The sequence below is a fragment of the Panthera leo genome, chromosome D3, assembly GCF_018350215.1.
Source record: "Panthera leo isolate Ple1 chromosome D3, P.leo_Ple1_pat1.1, whole genome shotgun sequence".
NCBI lineage: Eukaryota > Metazoa > Chordata > Mammalia > Carnivora > Felidae > Panthera > Panthera leo.
The window spans coordinates 26,547,187-26,560,728 of record NC_056690.1 but is presented as its reverse complement, the minus strand read 5'-3'; the positions used below and the strand labels follow the sequence as shown (position 1 = coordinate 26,560,728).

At 55.1% G+C, this 13,542-nt stretch overlaps 1 protein-coding gene across 1 annotated transcript in view; it reads left to right on the top strand.

The window, feature by feature from the left end:
• The window catches only part of MYO18B (myosin XVIIIB), a 241,854-nt gene that overhangs the window by 5,342 nt on the left and 222,970 nt on the right, over nucleotides 1-13,542 (top strand). The window contains exons 3-10 of the mRNA XM_042909670.1: nucleotides 438-1,688; nucleotides 2,195-2,261; nucleotides 2,544-2,656; nucleotides 3,974-4,150; nucleotides 8,445-8,643; nucleotides 10,650-10,792; nucleotides 11,589-11,689; nucleotides 12,021-12,084. Coding sequence (XP_042765604.1) covers nucleotides 438-1,688; nucleotides 2,195-2,261; nucleotides 2,544-2,656; nucleotides 3,974-4,150; nucleotides 8,445-8,643; nucleotides 10,650-10,792; nucleotides 11,589-11,689; nucleotides 12,021-12,084 — 2,115 coding nt within the window. The remainder of the gene's footprint in view (nucleotides 1-437; nucleotides 1,689-2,194; nucleotides 2,262-2,543; nucleotides 2,657-3,973; nucleotides 4,151-8,444; nucleotides 8,644-10,649; nucleotides 10,793-11,588; nucleotides 11,690-12,020; nucleotides 12,085-13,542) is intronic.

Here is a 13,542-nt window from a genome sequence, read left to right as displayed (position 1 = left end):
GCGCAGAGCCCGACACAGGGCTCGAACTCACGGACCGCGAGATCACGACCTGAGCCGAAGTCGGACGCTTAACCGACTGAGCCACCCCAGCGCCCCGAAACTCATTTTATTGTTAACGAAATAGGCTCAGAGAGGGGAAGCAATTTACCCAAGGCCACACAGCTGGCGAATGGCAGAGTGAGAAGCTGAACTTGGGTCTGTCGGGCTCCAAAGTCGACTCTTTCCACTCCGTCGCTTGGTTTTGAGGTGCTGGGCCAAGGTCCAGGGTGTTGGGGTTCAGTTCACTGCCTGGCACAGGGCCTGTCCAGTCCTGTGTCCCGTCGGTGCCTGGGGGTCTCTGGATGGGTGAATGGCTGGGTGCATGAGTGAGTGAGTGACTTAGTGATAAGGCTGTCTGGTCAGCGAGCAGCTAAGTGTGGCTGTGGCCTCTCTCCTAGACCCCAGAAACTTCTGCTGGCCAACCCAAGGGCAAGTCCAACAGTGGCACCAAATCTGGAAACCAGCAAATCCCCCAAGGCAGCCAGTCAGGCTCTCCGCAGAACTCAAACATTCCGGGCAAGGAGAGCCAGGAGGCCGGCCCCACAGACCCCGTGCTGATGACCAGCATCAATGGTGAGAAGCCCCAGGAGCCGGGCCCCAGTGGGACCCCAGCCAGAAAACCCCTGCCCTTCAAGAGAGGTGTGAGGAGGGGTGACGTGCTGCTGATGGTGGCCAAGCTGGACCCGGACTCAGCCAAGCCGGAGCAGAGGACCCAGCCCCATGACGCCCCCACCTGTAAGACCCCACCCCCAGCCACAGACCCTGGAGGGGAACAGAAGGGGGGGACTCCAGGGACTCATGGCACTAAGGACACAGCCCTGAAGGCTGAGAAGACCCAGACTGAGGGCGTTGTGGACCCAGGAACACAAGGCGTGGTGGGGAAAGGGGGCAGGGACCCCCAGACCAAAGGGCTGAAAGGAGGTGAACTCCAGGGCAGAGAGGGGCCAGGCGAAGGGGGACAGTCAGCTACAGCAGAGAAAGGGGCAGGGGACCCCCCGAACAAGATGGCAAAGGGGAACCTCTCCAAGGATTCGGGGGGCAACGGCAAGCCCGCTGGGGCCCAGATCCAGGTGAGAAAGTGGGGAGTCTCCCTGGGCAGCAGGAGCAAGTGGGATGGTCCCCGGAGTAAGAAGGATAAAGAAGGTTCGCTGCTGAGTAAGGCAGAGAAGACAGAGGAGCCTCAGGTCAAGGCAGAGAAGATGAGCAAGGTTCAGGGGAAGCCCGGGAAGGTGGGGGGAGCTCCCGGAGGGGTGGAGAAAGCAGGCCAGCCTCTGAGAAGGACAGAGAAGGCAGGGGAGCCCCAGGCCAAGGTAGGAGAGGAGGGGCGGCCTCAGAGTGAGCCCGGGGAGGCAGGTAGAGCCGGGGGGGAGAGAGAGAAGGGCTGTGAAACCCCCAAGGAGGTGGGTGCATGCAGGGAGAACCCAGCGGCGGCTGGGAAGGAGGGCCGGCCAGAGAGCAGAGGACAGAATGCCCGGGAGCCCCGTGCGGGAGTGGATGATGCGACAGAGACCCTGGAGACGGAGCTGGAAAGGGCCGGACCACCTGCTCTGGCGGGCCATGCAGACAGTTCTCAGGATCGGAAGGAGGGTGAAGAGGGGCCGGCCCTGCCGGAGGGGAGCAAAGGAGGACAGAGCAGAGACTTGGATCAGGTGAGGGGCTCCAGACCCCGGAGTGGGGGAGGGGCAGGAGGGAGCCTTCCGAGGGGGGGGGGATGGGCAAGAGTTGCCCCTGGGGGCATCCTCCTTGTTGCGTAGGGATCTTGGGGCCCCCACTGCACCGATCCCGGGGTTAGAGTCTCCACGGCATGACGGAGGTCCCAAGACGGAGATGTCCTGTCATGGCTGAGCTTACTCACAGAGTTCTCAAACTCGGGGCTGCATAAATAGCAGATTGCTCAGAATGCAGATTCCCGGGCCCTGCCTTAGCGGTTCCATTCCAGGGGCCAGGGGTGGGGCCGAGGCATCTGCCTGTAAATAATCGCCACCCCACTTGCCCTCCCTTGGGGGAAATTCTGACTTCATTGGGCCCAGATCACACCGTGAGAAACTCCCATGTGAAGGGTTCACTCCGGACAAGGGGGTGGGGTGGGGGTGGTGGGGGCAGAGGGAGGGCAGCGTCCCCTTGGTCACCTGATTCATGTGATCTTTGCTCTCAGGCTCCTGAGGACAGATGGTACGAGGCAGAGAAAGTGTGGCTGGTTCAGAAGGATGGATTTACTCTTGGTAATTAGGGGTGTTAGCCCATCTGGGAGGGTCTAAGTCTTTTCTTCCTGCGCCCCCTCTGTTGCTGGCCGTATTTGCCAGATCAGAGTCTGGAGGGAAGGGTGAGGGGCATGCCGCGTCCATGGGGCACGTGGGTGGCTCATTTGGTTAAGCGTCCGACTTTGGCTCAAATCACGATCTCACGGTGCATGGGTTCGAGCCCCACGTTGGACTCTGTTCTGACAGCTCAGCTTCAGATTCTGGGTCTCTCTCTCTCTCTCTTTCTCTCGGGGCTGTCATCAGCAACTGTCCTGAAGCCGGATGAGGGAACAGCTGACCTGCCGGCAGGAAGGGTGCGAGTTTGCATCGATGCTGACAAAACCGTGACTGAGGTGGACGAGGAGTGTGTTCATAGGGTGAGCCCTCCGTCTCTCTCCCCGCATGCCGCGCACCGTCTTTCCCCACCCCTGCAAGAGATTTCCTTGCACTTGACTGCACAGACTTCTTTGGCTTGATGCCCTGGAGGGAGTTGTAAGGAAGGCCATCTTGGAACTCACTGCTCTGCTGGAGGTGTATCGTCAGGAGGTCATTTCTCTCTCTCGGGGTTCTCTTGACACAGGCACATTCACAAACATGTTTGTCAGAACTGGGAGTTCTGCCTGATCCAAGAACGTGACCGCTTTTCATTTTACGGACATTGCAGATCATGTCACAGGGCGGGTTTCCCTTTTCACCCTGGCTGCCAGGGAATTCAGGGCCAAATTTGCAGCTTGTCATCAACTGTAGCCGAGGTTTCGGTGGACTATTGTTTGGGGTATTATTGCGGTGGGCTCGTGTCCTTGACAAAAAGGTTGACCCACAAGAGAGCTCAGGCTTGGCCCAAACCCCAGAGCAGTAGGCCCTAAAAACTCTTTGAGGCTGGAAAGAATGGTAGGAAGGCTTTTAGAAGGGACGTCCCAAGGAGAAGCTGCAATCATTCCTCGCTTCTGGAAGAGTTTGGGCATATTTCCAAGGGATCAGTGCACAATGGGCTGCCAGAGAAATGGGGCTGTTTGGCCATTGGCCTTTACCCCCGAGGGTCACAGAACACATGCAGAGCTCCCTGGCAAGACCCAGAGAGGAGGCAACAGCCACTCTAGAACACCATCCTTCTCATAGTATTTGAGAAGGCTCTCTGAATCTTGCTGTGTCCGTCTCAGGAATCTGTCCCCTCCTGGGGCAGTGAGTTCAGGAGGGAGGACCGGTGTGAAGAGACAGGTGGCAGGGGCGCCTGGGTGGCTCAGTCAGTCAAGCGTCCGACTCTTGGTTTCGGCTCAGGTCATGATCTCACGGTTCATGAGATCGAGCCCTGTGTCGGGCTCTGTGCTGACGTCATGGAGCCTGCTTGAGATTCTCTCCCTCCCTCTCTTTCTGCTCCTCCCCTCTTCTCTCTCTCTCTCTCTCTCTCTCCAAATAAATTAACTAAAGAGAGAGAGAGAGAGAGAGAGAGAGAGAGAGAGAGAGAGAGACAGGTGGCTCTCAGGCTGTGCAAAGGGCAAACGAGTTTTATACGGATTTGTTTCTCTCTCTCCAGAGTCTTTGTGTTCTGTCCTGGTCTGTGGCAAATAGCTCTCCCAGAAGAGGGTCACCGGGGCTGTGTGTGTGTGTGTGTGTGTGTGTGTGTGCGCGTATGGGTGGTGATGCTGGTATGGAGGCCCAGGAGGGCAGAGGACACTTTGTGTGATGCTTCACAGGCCAACCCCCCCGAGCTGGACCAGGCTGAGGACCTGGCCTCCCTGGTCAGTGTCAACGAATCAAGTGTCCTGAACACGCTTCTGCACCGCTACCAGGCTCAGCTGCCCCACACCTTCACCGGGCCGGACCTGATCGCCCTCCAGCCCCGGAGGCCCCCGGTGCCCTCTGCAGGCAAGGTGAGGGGGACCATGGGAATATGTGCTAGCCGTGCAGGGGGTGCGTCCCCTCTGCCTCTCAGGGGAGAGCAGGGCAGCCAAAGCCCCCTGCAAACTTGTCTGTGAGTAGCATCCTGCCAGATAAAAAGGTCTGGGGTACTGTGGGCATCGCGGGGGCATCGAGGACCACGTGATTCCCCCCTCCATCGAGGGGAACCTTGAGTCATGGATAGAAATAACAGGGGTGTTACACACAATAATAATGAGAAGATATTGAGCAAATATCATTTCTGCACCAGCCACTGCTTCCAGCACCTTACATATCATCTCAACTAATGCTCACACCCACCTGGAAAGGTCGGGCCCTCTCCTAGCCCCATTTTACAGATGAGATGTTCTGGGCCAGCCCTTGTGTTCAGCAAGGGGGAGAGCGGGGGTAAAACCCAGGCCACCAGCCTTTCTGTGCTCTGAACCCCATACTGCCTACTCGAGAGTCCCAGACACCCACATACCTCGGGAAACAGAAGCCTCCCTTCTGTTGTTTGTTTAATTTTTTTTCCCTGCCAAGTGTGGAAATGGCCGGTTTGTGTCAAGACAGTCAAAGCAAAGGAGATCTCTCAGCGCCACCTGGTGGCGGGCCCTGCAGCCACGACTGAGCCGTTTGAGCCGGATTCTCTCTTTGATCCCATTCATTGGTCCCATTGATTGAGATACTGACAAGAGGGTCTCCTCTATGCCCCGCATGGAGGAAAGAGCAGGGAGGAAGACCGATAAGCCTGCCCCGGTGGGCGTTCTGTTCTCGAGGGGGAAGACAGGCCCCCAGTAATAAAGATAACAGTGGGGAGAGCAGCTGGTGTGGAGGAGGAGACAGTGAGGAGGCCAGGACAAGTGGGGTCTGGGTCGCAGCAGGTCTTCTATGTGGTCATGATGTTCCCGGCTGTTGCTCTGAGCATGATGCCAGCTTCGGGGGATCTTTGGCAGAGGGGTGAGATGGTCCGACGTGTGCTGGAAAGGGCTCCCCTGGGCTGCTGGGTGGATAGGGGAAAGCGGGCAAAAGAGGAGGCAGGGAGGCCTGACGCAGGTGCTGCTGGGAGGACTGGGGAAGTCGCAGGCCTTTGGAGCCGCTGCCGATGCCCCTCCAGTGCCTTGGAAAGACCACGACACCTCTCTGGCCTCAGCGTTCTCGTCCGCCAATTGGGGATGAAAAGCTGCATCTCGCCCTCTGGAGTACCATGGGGCAAACCCATCCGTAGCCCCCAAATGAGGCTAAGGTCCATTTAGAAAGGGACAGTGGCTCTGAGTCTGCCTCTAAGACTTCTCTTCTCCAGGACACACCCCTCCCCCGTTGCTTCCTGCCCAACCTGGCTATCCATAAGGGCACCTGCACTGGCCCCTCCCTTGCTGTGAGGGCTACGTTCGGGCTACTGCAGCCCAAGGCCGCTGAGCCTTCCAAGATGCCGGGTTACTTGTATTGCTCCTTCAAAGCCTCGGGGAGGGAGATTTAGCAGAGACTCCCACGGTAAGGCCGGCTTCTCACCGGCCATCCTGGATCGAGGCATCCGTTGCAGAGCCTGGGATGTCCAGGAGCTGGAATACGCCCTGTAACAAAGAATTTGAGTGAGGTGATCCCCCAAGCCCCCTGTAACCCCTCAAAGCATCCAGCTTCCCACACCCAAACCCGAAACCACCTTCTACACGCTTTGGCTGAGTCACGTCTGGCTCCTCAAATGGCCACCAGGTGGGAGCATAGACCTGCGATGGCATCTTGAAGCCGGACTTGGTGGGACCTGGGGCCCGGCTGGGGGCCTCTCTCACTGGGAGTCTGGCCCACCTGGCGCGGCTGGGAGCTGGGTGTGCGCCTGGGGGTGCAGGTCTGCGTGGCTGTGAGCACGGGTGTGAATGTGTGGGGTATAGACGGGTACAGCTCTGAGTCACTGGGGCCTCTGCGACTCTTGGGTGCGTGTGCCCGTGAGCACGCGTGTGTGCGTACAAGCAAGGCACGTGTGCACGCATGCACCTGTATGTGTGCACAGGGGCCTGGGTTTGAAGGATTCCCCTTTTCCCTTCCGGCCCGCTGGGGAGATTGACAGATGGGACGGCCTGTCCCCTGGACCTCAGTGTTCCCAGAGTGGGAGGTGGCTCCAGGGCTCAGACCCCAGGACCCTCTGTCTCTGCTGCATGCCCTAAGGCTGTGTCCAGCCAGCGTGGGGGCTGGTCCCACTTTGGCCAGCTTTGGGGTCCTCCTGAGCCCTGGAACCTTGTGTTTTGTGTCAGGACAGGGATTCATTATTGTTGTGGGATGTCTCGGGCAGGAAGGGCGGCCCTGAGCCCCAGGCGGGAGGTGCAGGGTGGGGGAAAAGCCGCCATTCTGAGGTTTGTGCCCCTGGCCCTGCTAAGGCACGGAAGAGGGCAGGTGGGGCCTTTCTGGGCCCAGTCGTCGCCTGCTTATCATTCCAGGACATTTGGATGTCCTCGTCCGGCCGGGCCGGCTGCCCTGCCCACCTTGGTGCCCCTCCACTGACCACTCTGTCTCCAGGTGCCCTCCTCCCTTCTACCCCAAGGCCACGCTAAGCAGACTTTCGTCAAGGTCACCGGTGGTTTCCACGCTGCCAAACTCATTTGCCAAATGTTCAAGTCTCTGATTTCCCCTGACTTGACCCTCAGTATAGCGTTTGGTGTGGCCAAGCTCCTCCTGCAAATGCTCCCAGGACTCCCCTGTCCTGCTTTTCCGTCTGTCCTACTGGCCTCTCCTCCTCAGCCTCCTTTGCGGGTCTCCCTGACCTCTCCAAGGCAGTTGCCCTGTCCCCCCATACCTCTTCCCTCCTCTTTAAATACCCCCTTCCTTGGTGATCTCACTCAGGCTTTAAAATGTCTCCCGATAGTTTCATTCTTTCGTTTGTTTCTCATCTGTCTCTTCGCAACAGAAAGCAGGCTCGACTCCGTAGGCAGGGCTGTTTTAAGGCAGAGTTATTAAGGTATGATTTGCAGTCGGTTCGATTCACCCCTTTTAGCGGACAGTCCTGTAAGTTTCTGACAAACGCGTACCGTTATGCAACACCCTCCACCGTCAGTTACAGGACTGTTCCCATGCCATTGCCCCCTAGAAGTTCTCTGGAACCTTGGTTGTCACCCCGCCCGCCTCCCGGGTCCTGCCCTTGGCAGCCACTGATCTGTTCTTTTTGTCCCTACACTTTGGCCTTTTCTGAAAAAGTCACGTAATTGGAATCATACGGCAGGTAACCTTTGAATCGGCTTCTTCCACTTGCCACGATGCGTTCGTTCGACATTCACCCCTATTACAGCAGCGATTGGCCATTTGTTATTGTATGCGTGCGCTGGTTTATCCATTCAATAGGGTGACCAGTTGTCCCAGTTTTCCCAGTTAGAGGGGTTTCCCGGGATATGGGACCTTCAGTGCTAAAACCACGATGTTTGTTTACCTTCGTTCACTAGTTACAAGGCATTTGGGTTGTTTCTAGTTTTCGATGACTTTGAATATATATTTAATAGGACCAGTGACATTGAAGGTTGTCTTTTGTGTGTGTGTGTGTGTGTGTGTGGACATAACGGCTCATTTCTCTTGGGTAAATACCTAAGAATGGGATTGCCAGGTTGTATGATGAATGTACCTCTCACTGTTTCCCAGAGTGACTGTGTCATTTGTCCTTCTTACCAGCATTGCATGGACATTCCAGTCACTCTGTGCCTTCACCAGACCTTGGTAGTGAGTGTTACAAAAATTTAAAACCTGTTTTTAGCCATCTAATATGTATACAATGGTATCTCCTCACGGTTGGTAGGGATTCCCTTTATCTGTTTTGTGTAGCGCTGTGCCCGCAATAATATTTTTGTGTATTGAATGAAGAATAAATGAATGGATGAATGGAGTGGAAGTCCTCAGGTATAACCTAAAACTGTCATGGCCAATGCATGGCATATGTACCACCATCTACCCCGTGCTTCGTTCTGTTTCCATGGCAGACATCACTAATCAATCTTGCCAGTCTGTCCAGCTGCCTCATTCCGGGCAAGTACTATCCAATAATGAGCTAACACAAGCCTCCTAGGGGTTAAAGAGGAGACCCAGGTTCAGAGTAGACTCGGAGGCTGTCCAAGGGCTCACGGTGAGCCAGGGGCAGGAGTAGACCCCAGGACTGGGCTTTTCCCAGTAAAATTCGACTTGTCTGATAAGGTTGGGGTAGGATGACAGGCAGGGGTGGGCTGGGCTCGAGGCTGGGGTGGGACACCGCCTTGGGGTGCTCCCTGGGCCCCGGCTGGGGTGGGAAGACCGATGTCGAGGATCGTCTTCCTGCAGGTGCCCAGGCGCCGCCGGGATGGCCTGCCAGCTCACGTTGGCTCCCTGGCCCAGCGGGCATACTGGGCGCTGCTGAGCCAGCGGAGAGACCAGAGCATCGTGGCCCTGGGGCGCAGCGGTGCTGGGAAGACCACTTGTTGCGAGCAGGTCCTGGAGCACCTGGTGGCGATGGCAGGCAGTGTGGATGGCAGGGTCTCAGGTACAGTGGTCTCCAGGTGGCATGTGTTGGGGGCGGGCTGTGGGGGAGGGTGGGGAGAGTTGGAGGGGACGCTGTGTTGCTCCTCCTTATACCCATTCAGCTAGCATTCACTGAGCACCCATGTGCAGACTCTGTGCTTGCTTCTTTCTAGACAGGGCCACCCATAGTTCATTGCATGCCTCTGTGCAAGTTAGAAAAAGGTACTCCTTCCTCAAGACATCCACAGCTGCCTGCAGAGCAATCATCATGCACTGACATTGTCAGAACCATACCCTTGACCGCCATGTTCTGGGAAATTGTCCTAACAGATATACAAACCTGTAATTGTATGATGTAAACAGCATGTCCCTTCGACATGGTGTCCTTGTGCGGTGCACAACCTGCTGCACCGTACAGAGGACCCAGTAGGTAAAGACAGAAGGGCAGGGCCTATGCTCATGAGGAGTCGACAGCCAGAAGGGAAACTGAACTTCACATATGTGCCAAACTCCAGTGCTCTGCACAAAGGGCTGGCAGAGCTGGTTAGGAGAGAGTCACGGGGAGCTCAGAGGAGAGGAGTTCGGGGGCTTCCTTGAAGACGTGATGTCTGCCTGGGTGGCTCAGTCGGTTAAACGTCCGACTCTTGATTTCAGCTCAGGTCATGATCTCGCCACTCATGAGTTCAAGCCCTGCCTCGGGCTCCGTCCATGCTTACGGAGCAGAGCAGGCTTGGGATTCTCTCCCTTCCTCTTTCTCCCTGCCCCTCTCCTGCTCATGCTCTTCCCCACCGCCCTCAAGATAAATAAATAAGACTTAAAAAACTTTTAAAAAAAAGGAAATGATGTTTGAACTAGGCTTTAAAACATGCCAATTAATAATAATAATAATAACCATAGTAAACATTTGCTGAGGACTTACATGCTGAGCCCTATTCCAAGCATATTAACTCATTTATTATTTAAAACAGTTCTTTAAGGTAGATATTATTATTCAAACGTTATAGATGAGGACATTAAGACTCAGGTTAACTCGCTTGCCCTAGGCCACACAACTAAAACATCCTAGAGCTGAGAGTCCAACCCAGACAGTCTGGCTTTGGAGCTATAACCCCTGGGCCCGTGTTCTTAATGCTTCTTCCACTTTTGCACACCTAAGGAGCTTTCTCAGACATCCCCCATCCCCCAATCGTCCCCTACTGTGAAATTTTACTGCCATAGATATACCATGATCTCTTCATGCAGTTTATGCACATCTGTGCTTTATACATAAGAAAACGAAATCCCCCCTACCCACAAGAATCAGCTTTTGCCCTCTTGGGGGCAATACATAGCCCCTATGAGAGGTTAACTGATTTGCCCCAAATGAGCTAACTAGCAAAGGCAGAGCCCATGTTCAAATTCCCCTAACCACCGTGTGTGCTGCTGCTTTGCTGGGGTTATTCTAGAGCTTTATTGATCACCTACTCTCCACCTAACCCCTGGGAGGGCCTGGGGATACAGCGGGGAGAGGCACCAGTCTTGGCTCTCCCCAAATGTAGCTCTGCCGTGAGTGCGTGTACTTGAGGGTGGGAGTCAGGAAAGGCTGTATCCAGCACCTAGCACAGTGCCTGGCGCATAGTAGGTGCCTAAGAAATAACTGTGGCGAGAATGCAGGGCTTTTCAAGGCTGTGGCTACTCTGTGAGCTCCCTCAGAGCAGGTCTGAGAATGTTAAGGCCCTGCCTTCCTTCATCAGGCCCTGGAGGCCCCTGTCACTGGACTGTAGCTATCCCGGCCCTGTGTCTTGACTCAGTCTTCTTGACTCAGTCTTCTTCCCTCTGCACTCTGCTTGCAGTACACAGCCAGGGCAGCAGTGAAATGTGTGTGGTCTAGTGCTGAGTTGGGGGTGGGGGTGGCGGGGAGCCTGCTGAGGGTGTTGGGAACAGATGGGCTTGGACCAGTGCAGGTGCCAGTGGGGAAGGTGGTCCTGTGAGAGGTGGGGTGGCAGCTCCAGGGCCATGGGTGACTCGCTGCCCCGTGCCCCCCAACAGTGGAGAAGATCCGAGCTACCTTCACCGTCCTCCGGGCTTTTGGCTCTGTGCCCACCGGCCATAGCTGCAATGCCAGCCGGTTTGCCATGGTGATGTCGCTCGATTTCAATGCCACGGGGAAAGTCACGGCCGCTCAGCTCCAGGTGAGTGCTCTGGGAGGACGTGCTGCAGCGTCCCCAGGCCCACTCAGCAGAGGCCACATTCCCCCCCGCGACCCTGGAACGTGTCTAAGTGGTTGTGGCTCCCCCGGCGGTGGTCACCTCCTCCCCGACGCACTCAGCACCCCGGGCCATCGCCAGCCTGTCTGCGCCTTGGAATGTCACGGGGATGAACTATTCATGAGTAAATACATACCTCAGCCGCTCATTAGCTGGGTGTTAAAAGCATAAGCTGAAATCAAACAGACGCTCGCTGGCCTTCCGCGAACGTCCGCGTGTAACCAACACATGGCTTGTTTGTTCCTATCTCCACAATCACCCGTGCCGATTCCCTGAACCTCAAGCAGGCTGTTTAGGCAGAAAATAGGATTAGGTTGTTAGAAGGGTCGTTTGTACATTGAGCCGGGATGATGTCCAGGCTCCAGGAAAACTCCTCGGTGCCCAAAAGTCCCTCTTCTGTCCCGGCCCTGCAATTCTACCATCAATCACCACTTGGGGCAGCTTAGTAAGCTTGTGTTAAATAAGAATATGTTGGAGAGTGGCTCTGGTTGATTGTGATTACCTTCGGATGCTTTCATCGGAATGAGTCTGTCGCGTTACTTGGGTCCCTGGATGGGCTCTGGATCAGCGAGATAAATGAGCAGTTTCGATGCGGACGTGTCTGGCAGAGCGTGGACCTGAGCCGTGGCCCCAAAGAGTGCATCGGGGCGGGGGACACCCCAACAGGCTCTCTGGGTAGCTGGCCACCCGGCTGACCGTGTCCTGTCCACTCCCATTGCAGACGATGCTCTTGGAGAAGAGCCACGTGGCCCGACAGCCAGAAGGGGAAGGCAACTTTGAGGTTTTCTCCCAGATGCTGGCTGGGTTAGACCTGGATCTCAGGTGAGTGACAGAGACCTCAGCAGACGACAAGGACTCATTCAGACTGACTGTTGTAATATTACCCAGGAGCGAGTTCACACAGCCGATTAGCAGAAAATCTGGAGGCAGACCCACTCCCCTAGGTTTAGTTTGTGATTCTTTGTGCCAGAAAACACTTAGGAAAGAGCCACAGACGGGCAGTGAGTGAGGGATGTTCCAGAAACGGGCCTGGGGCCGGCAATGGGACCGTCCGGGCCACGGGGTGGAGCCCTGTGTCACGATGTCCACTCGCTTCGCCAGGTCGCTGATGTGGGCGGTCCTTCCCTTACTTCTGTCCCTTCTCTGCTTCCAGGACAGAGCTATATCTACACCAGACGGCAGACAGCAGCTCCTTCGGCATGGGCGTGTGGCCTAAGGTAAGGAGAAGGTCCTTCTGGGGTGTGTGTGGATGTGACCAGGGGACAGAGGATGCGAGGGTGATGCAGGGTTCCCTGTGCAACTCTTCTCCTTTACCAGTGGGGTTGCTGGCTGGCAAGGACTGGCCATGGGGGCGGGCCTGGGCTTGTAGGGTGTCTGAGACTCGCACACATAAAGGGAAGCAGGAGGTGGGACGCAGAGAGGTAAGAGTGTGGGCTCTTGCCTCAAATCCTGGCCCTGATATTTACTAGACACGTGCTCTCAGGCCGTATTATTGGTGATTCACATGGGTAGGTGCGGTCAGGGGTGGCGTTCCCGGAAGACGTGGTCCGTGAGCAGACTTTGAGAGATGGAGTCCACTTCAAAAAGGCCAGGTGTTTGCTTGTTTGTTTACTCTTTTATTCTTTTGTTTATACCTCACCAATTGCTTTCTGAGTCACTCCCCACCCCACTACACCCACCATCAGCTCCCGTGCCAGGCCTGCATTAAGTGCTGGGCTTATGGCCTCCATCCGTGGGGTTTTACTCCATCAGGAGAGACGATATGGGCATTAACGCAGTCATGTGGGATATAAATATGGCAGGGGTTGCACAAGATGCCGTGGGCACAAAGGACAGTTGAAAGAGCTACTTGGTCTCAGACAGAGAAGGCTTCCTAGCTAGGGTGACATTTGACTGGGTTTTGAGGAATGAATAGGAGTTCACCATGTAAGGGAGGGTCGATGATTTCCACACCCAAGCCTTTCAACAAAGATATGATCTGGGAAAGAAAGAGTGCTGGAATTATGGGGTATCTTCAGGTCCAGAATGAATTGCAGTCGACAGCCTCACACCAGACAGAAATTAACAAAGAATGGAGTATAGGCCCAAATGTAAAACCTAAAACCATGACATTTCTACAAGAAGACAAGGGGAAAATTTCTCCAACTTTGTTTTAGGTGAAGCTTTTTCAGATGTGACACCAAATGCACAGGTTATAAGAGGACAAATAGAGAAATTGTATTTCATCAAAATTAAAAACTTCTGCTTTTCTAAAAAAAGGTTTATTTATTTATTTTGAGAGAGAGAGAGAGAGAGAGAGAGAGAGAGTGTGAGCAGGGGAGGGGCAGAGACAGAAGGAGAGAGAATCCCAAGCAGGCTCCTTACTGTCAGCGTAGAGCCCGATGTGGGGCTCGAACCCAGGAACCGTGAGATCATGACCTGAGCCAAAATCAAGATTTGGACGCTTAATCGACTGAGCCACCCAGGTGCCCCAAGAACTTCCGCTCTTTGAAAGGCACCGTTAATATGAAAATACAAGCCACAGACTGGGGAAAAAATATTTTCAAATCACCTATCTGATGAAGTTTTGAATCCAGACTATATAGACGACTCTCTAAACTCATAAATGCAACCTGACAAAGAAGGCGGGCAAAAGATTCCAACATACACTTTGCCAAAGAAGACACGTGCATGGT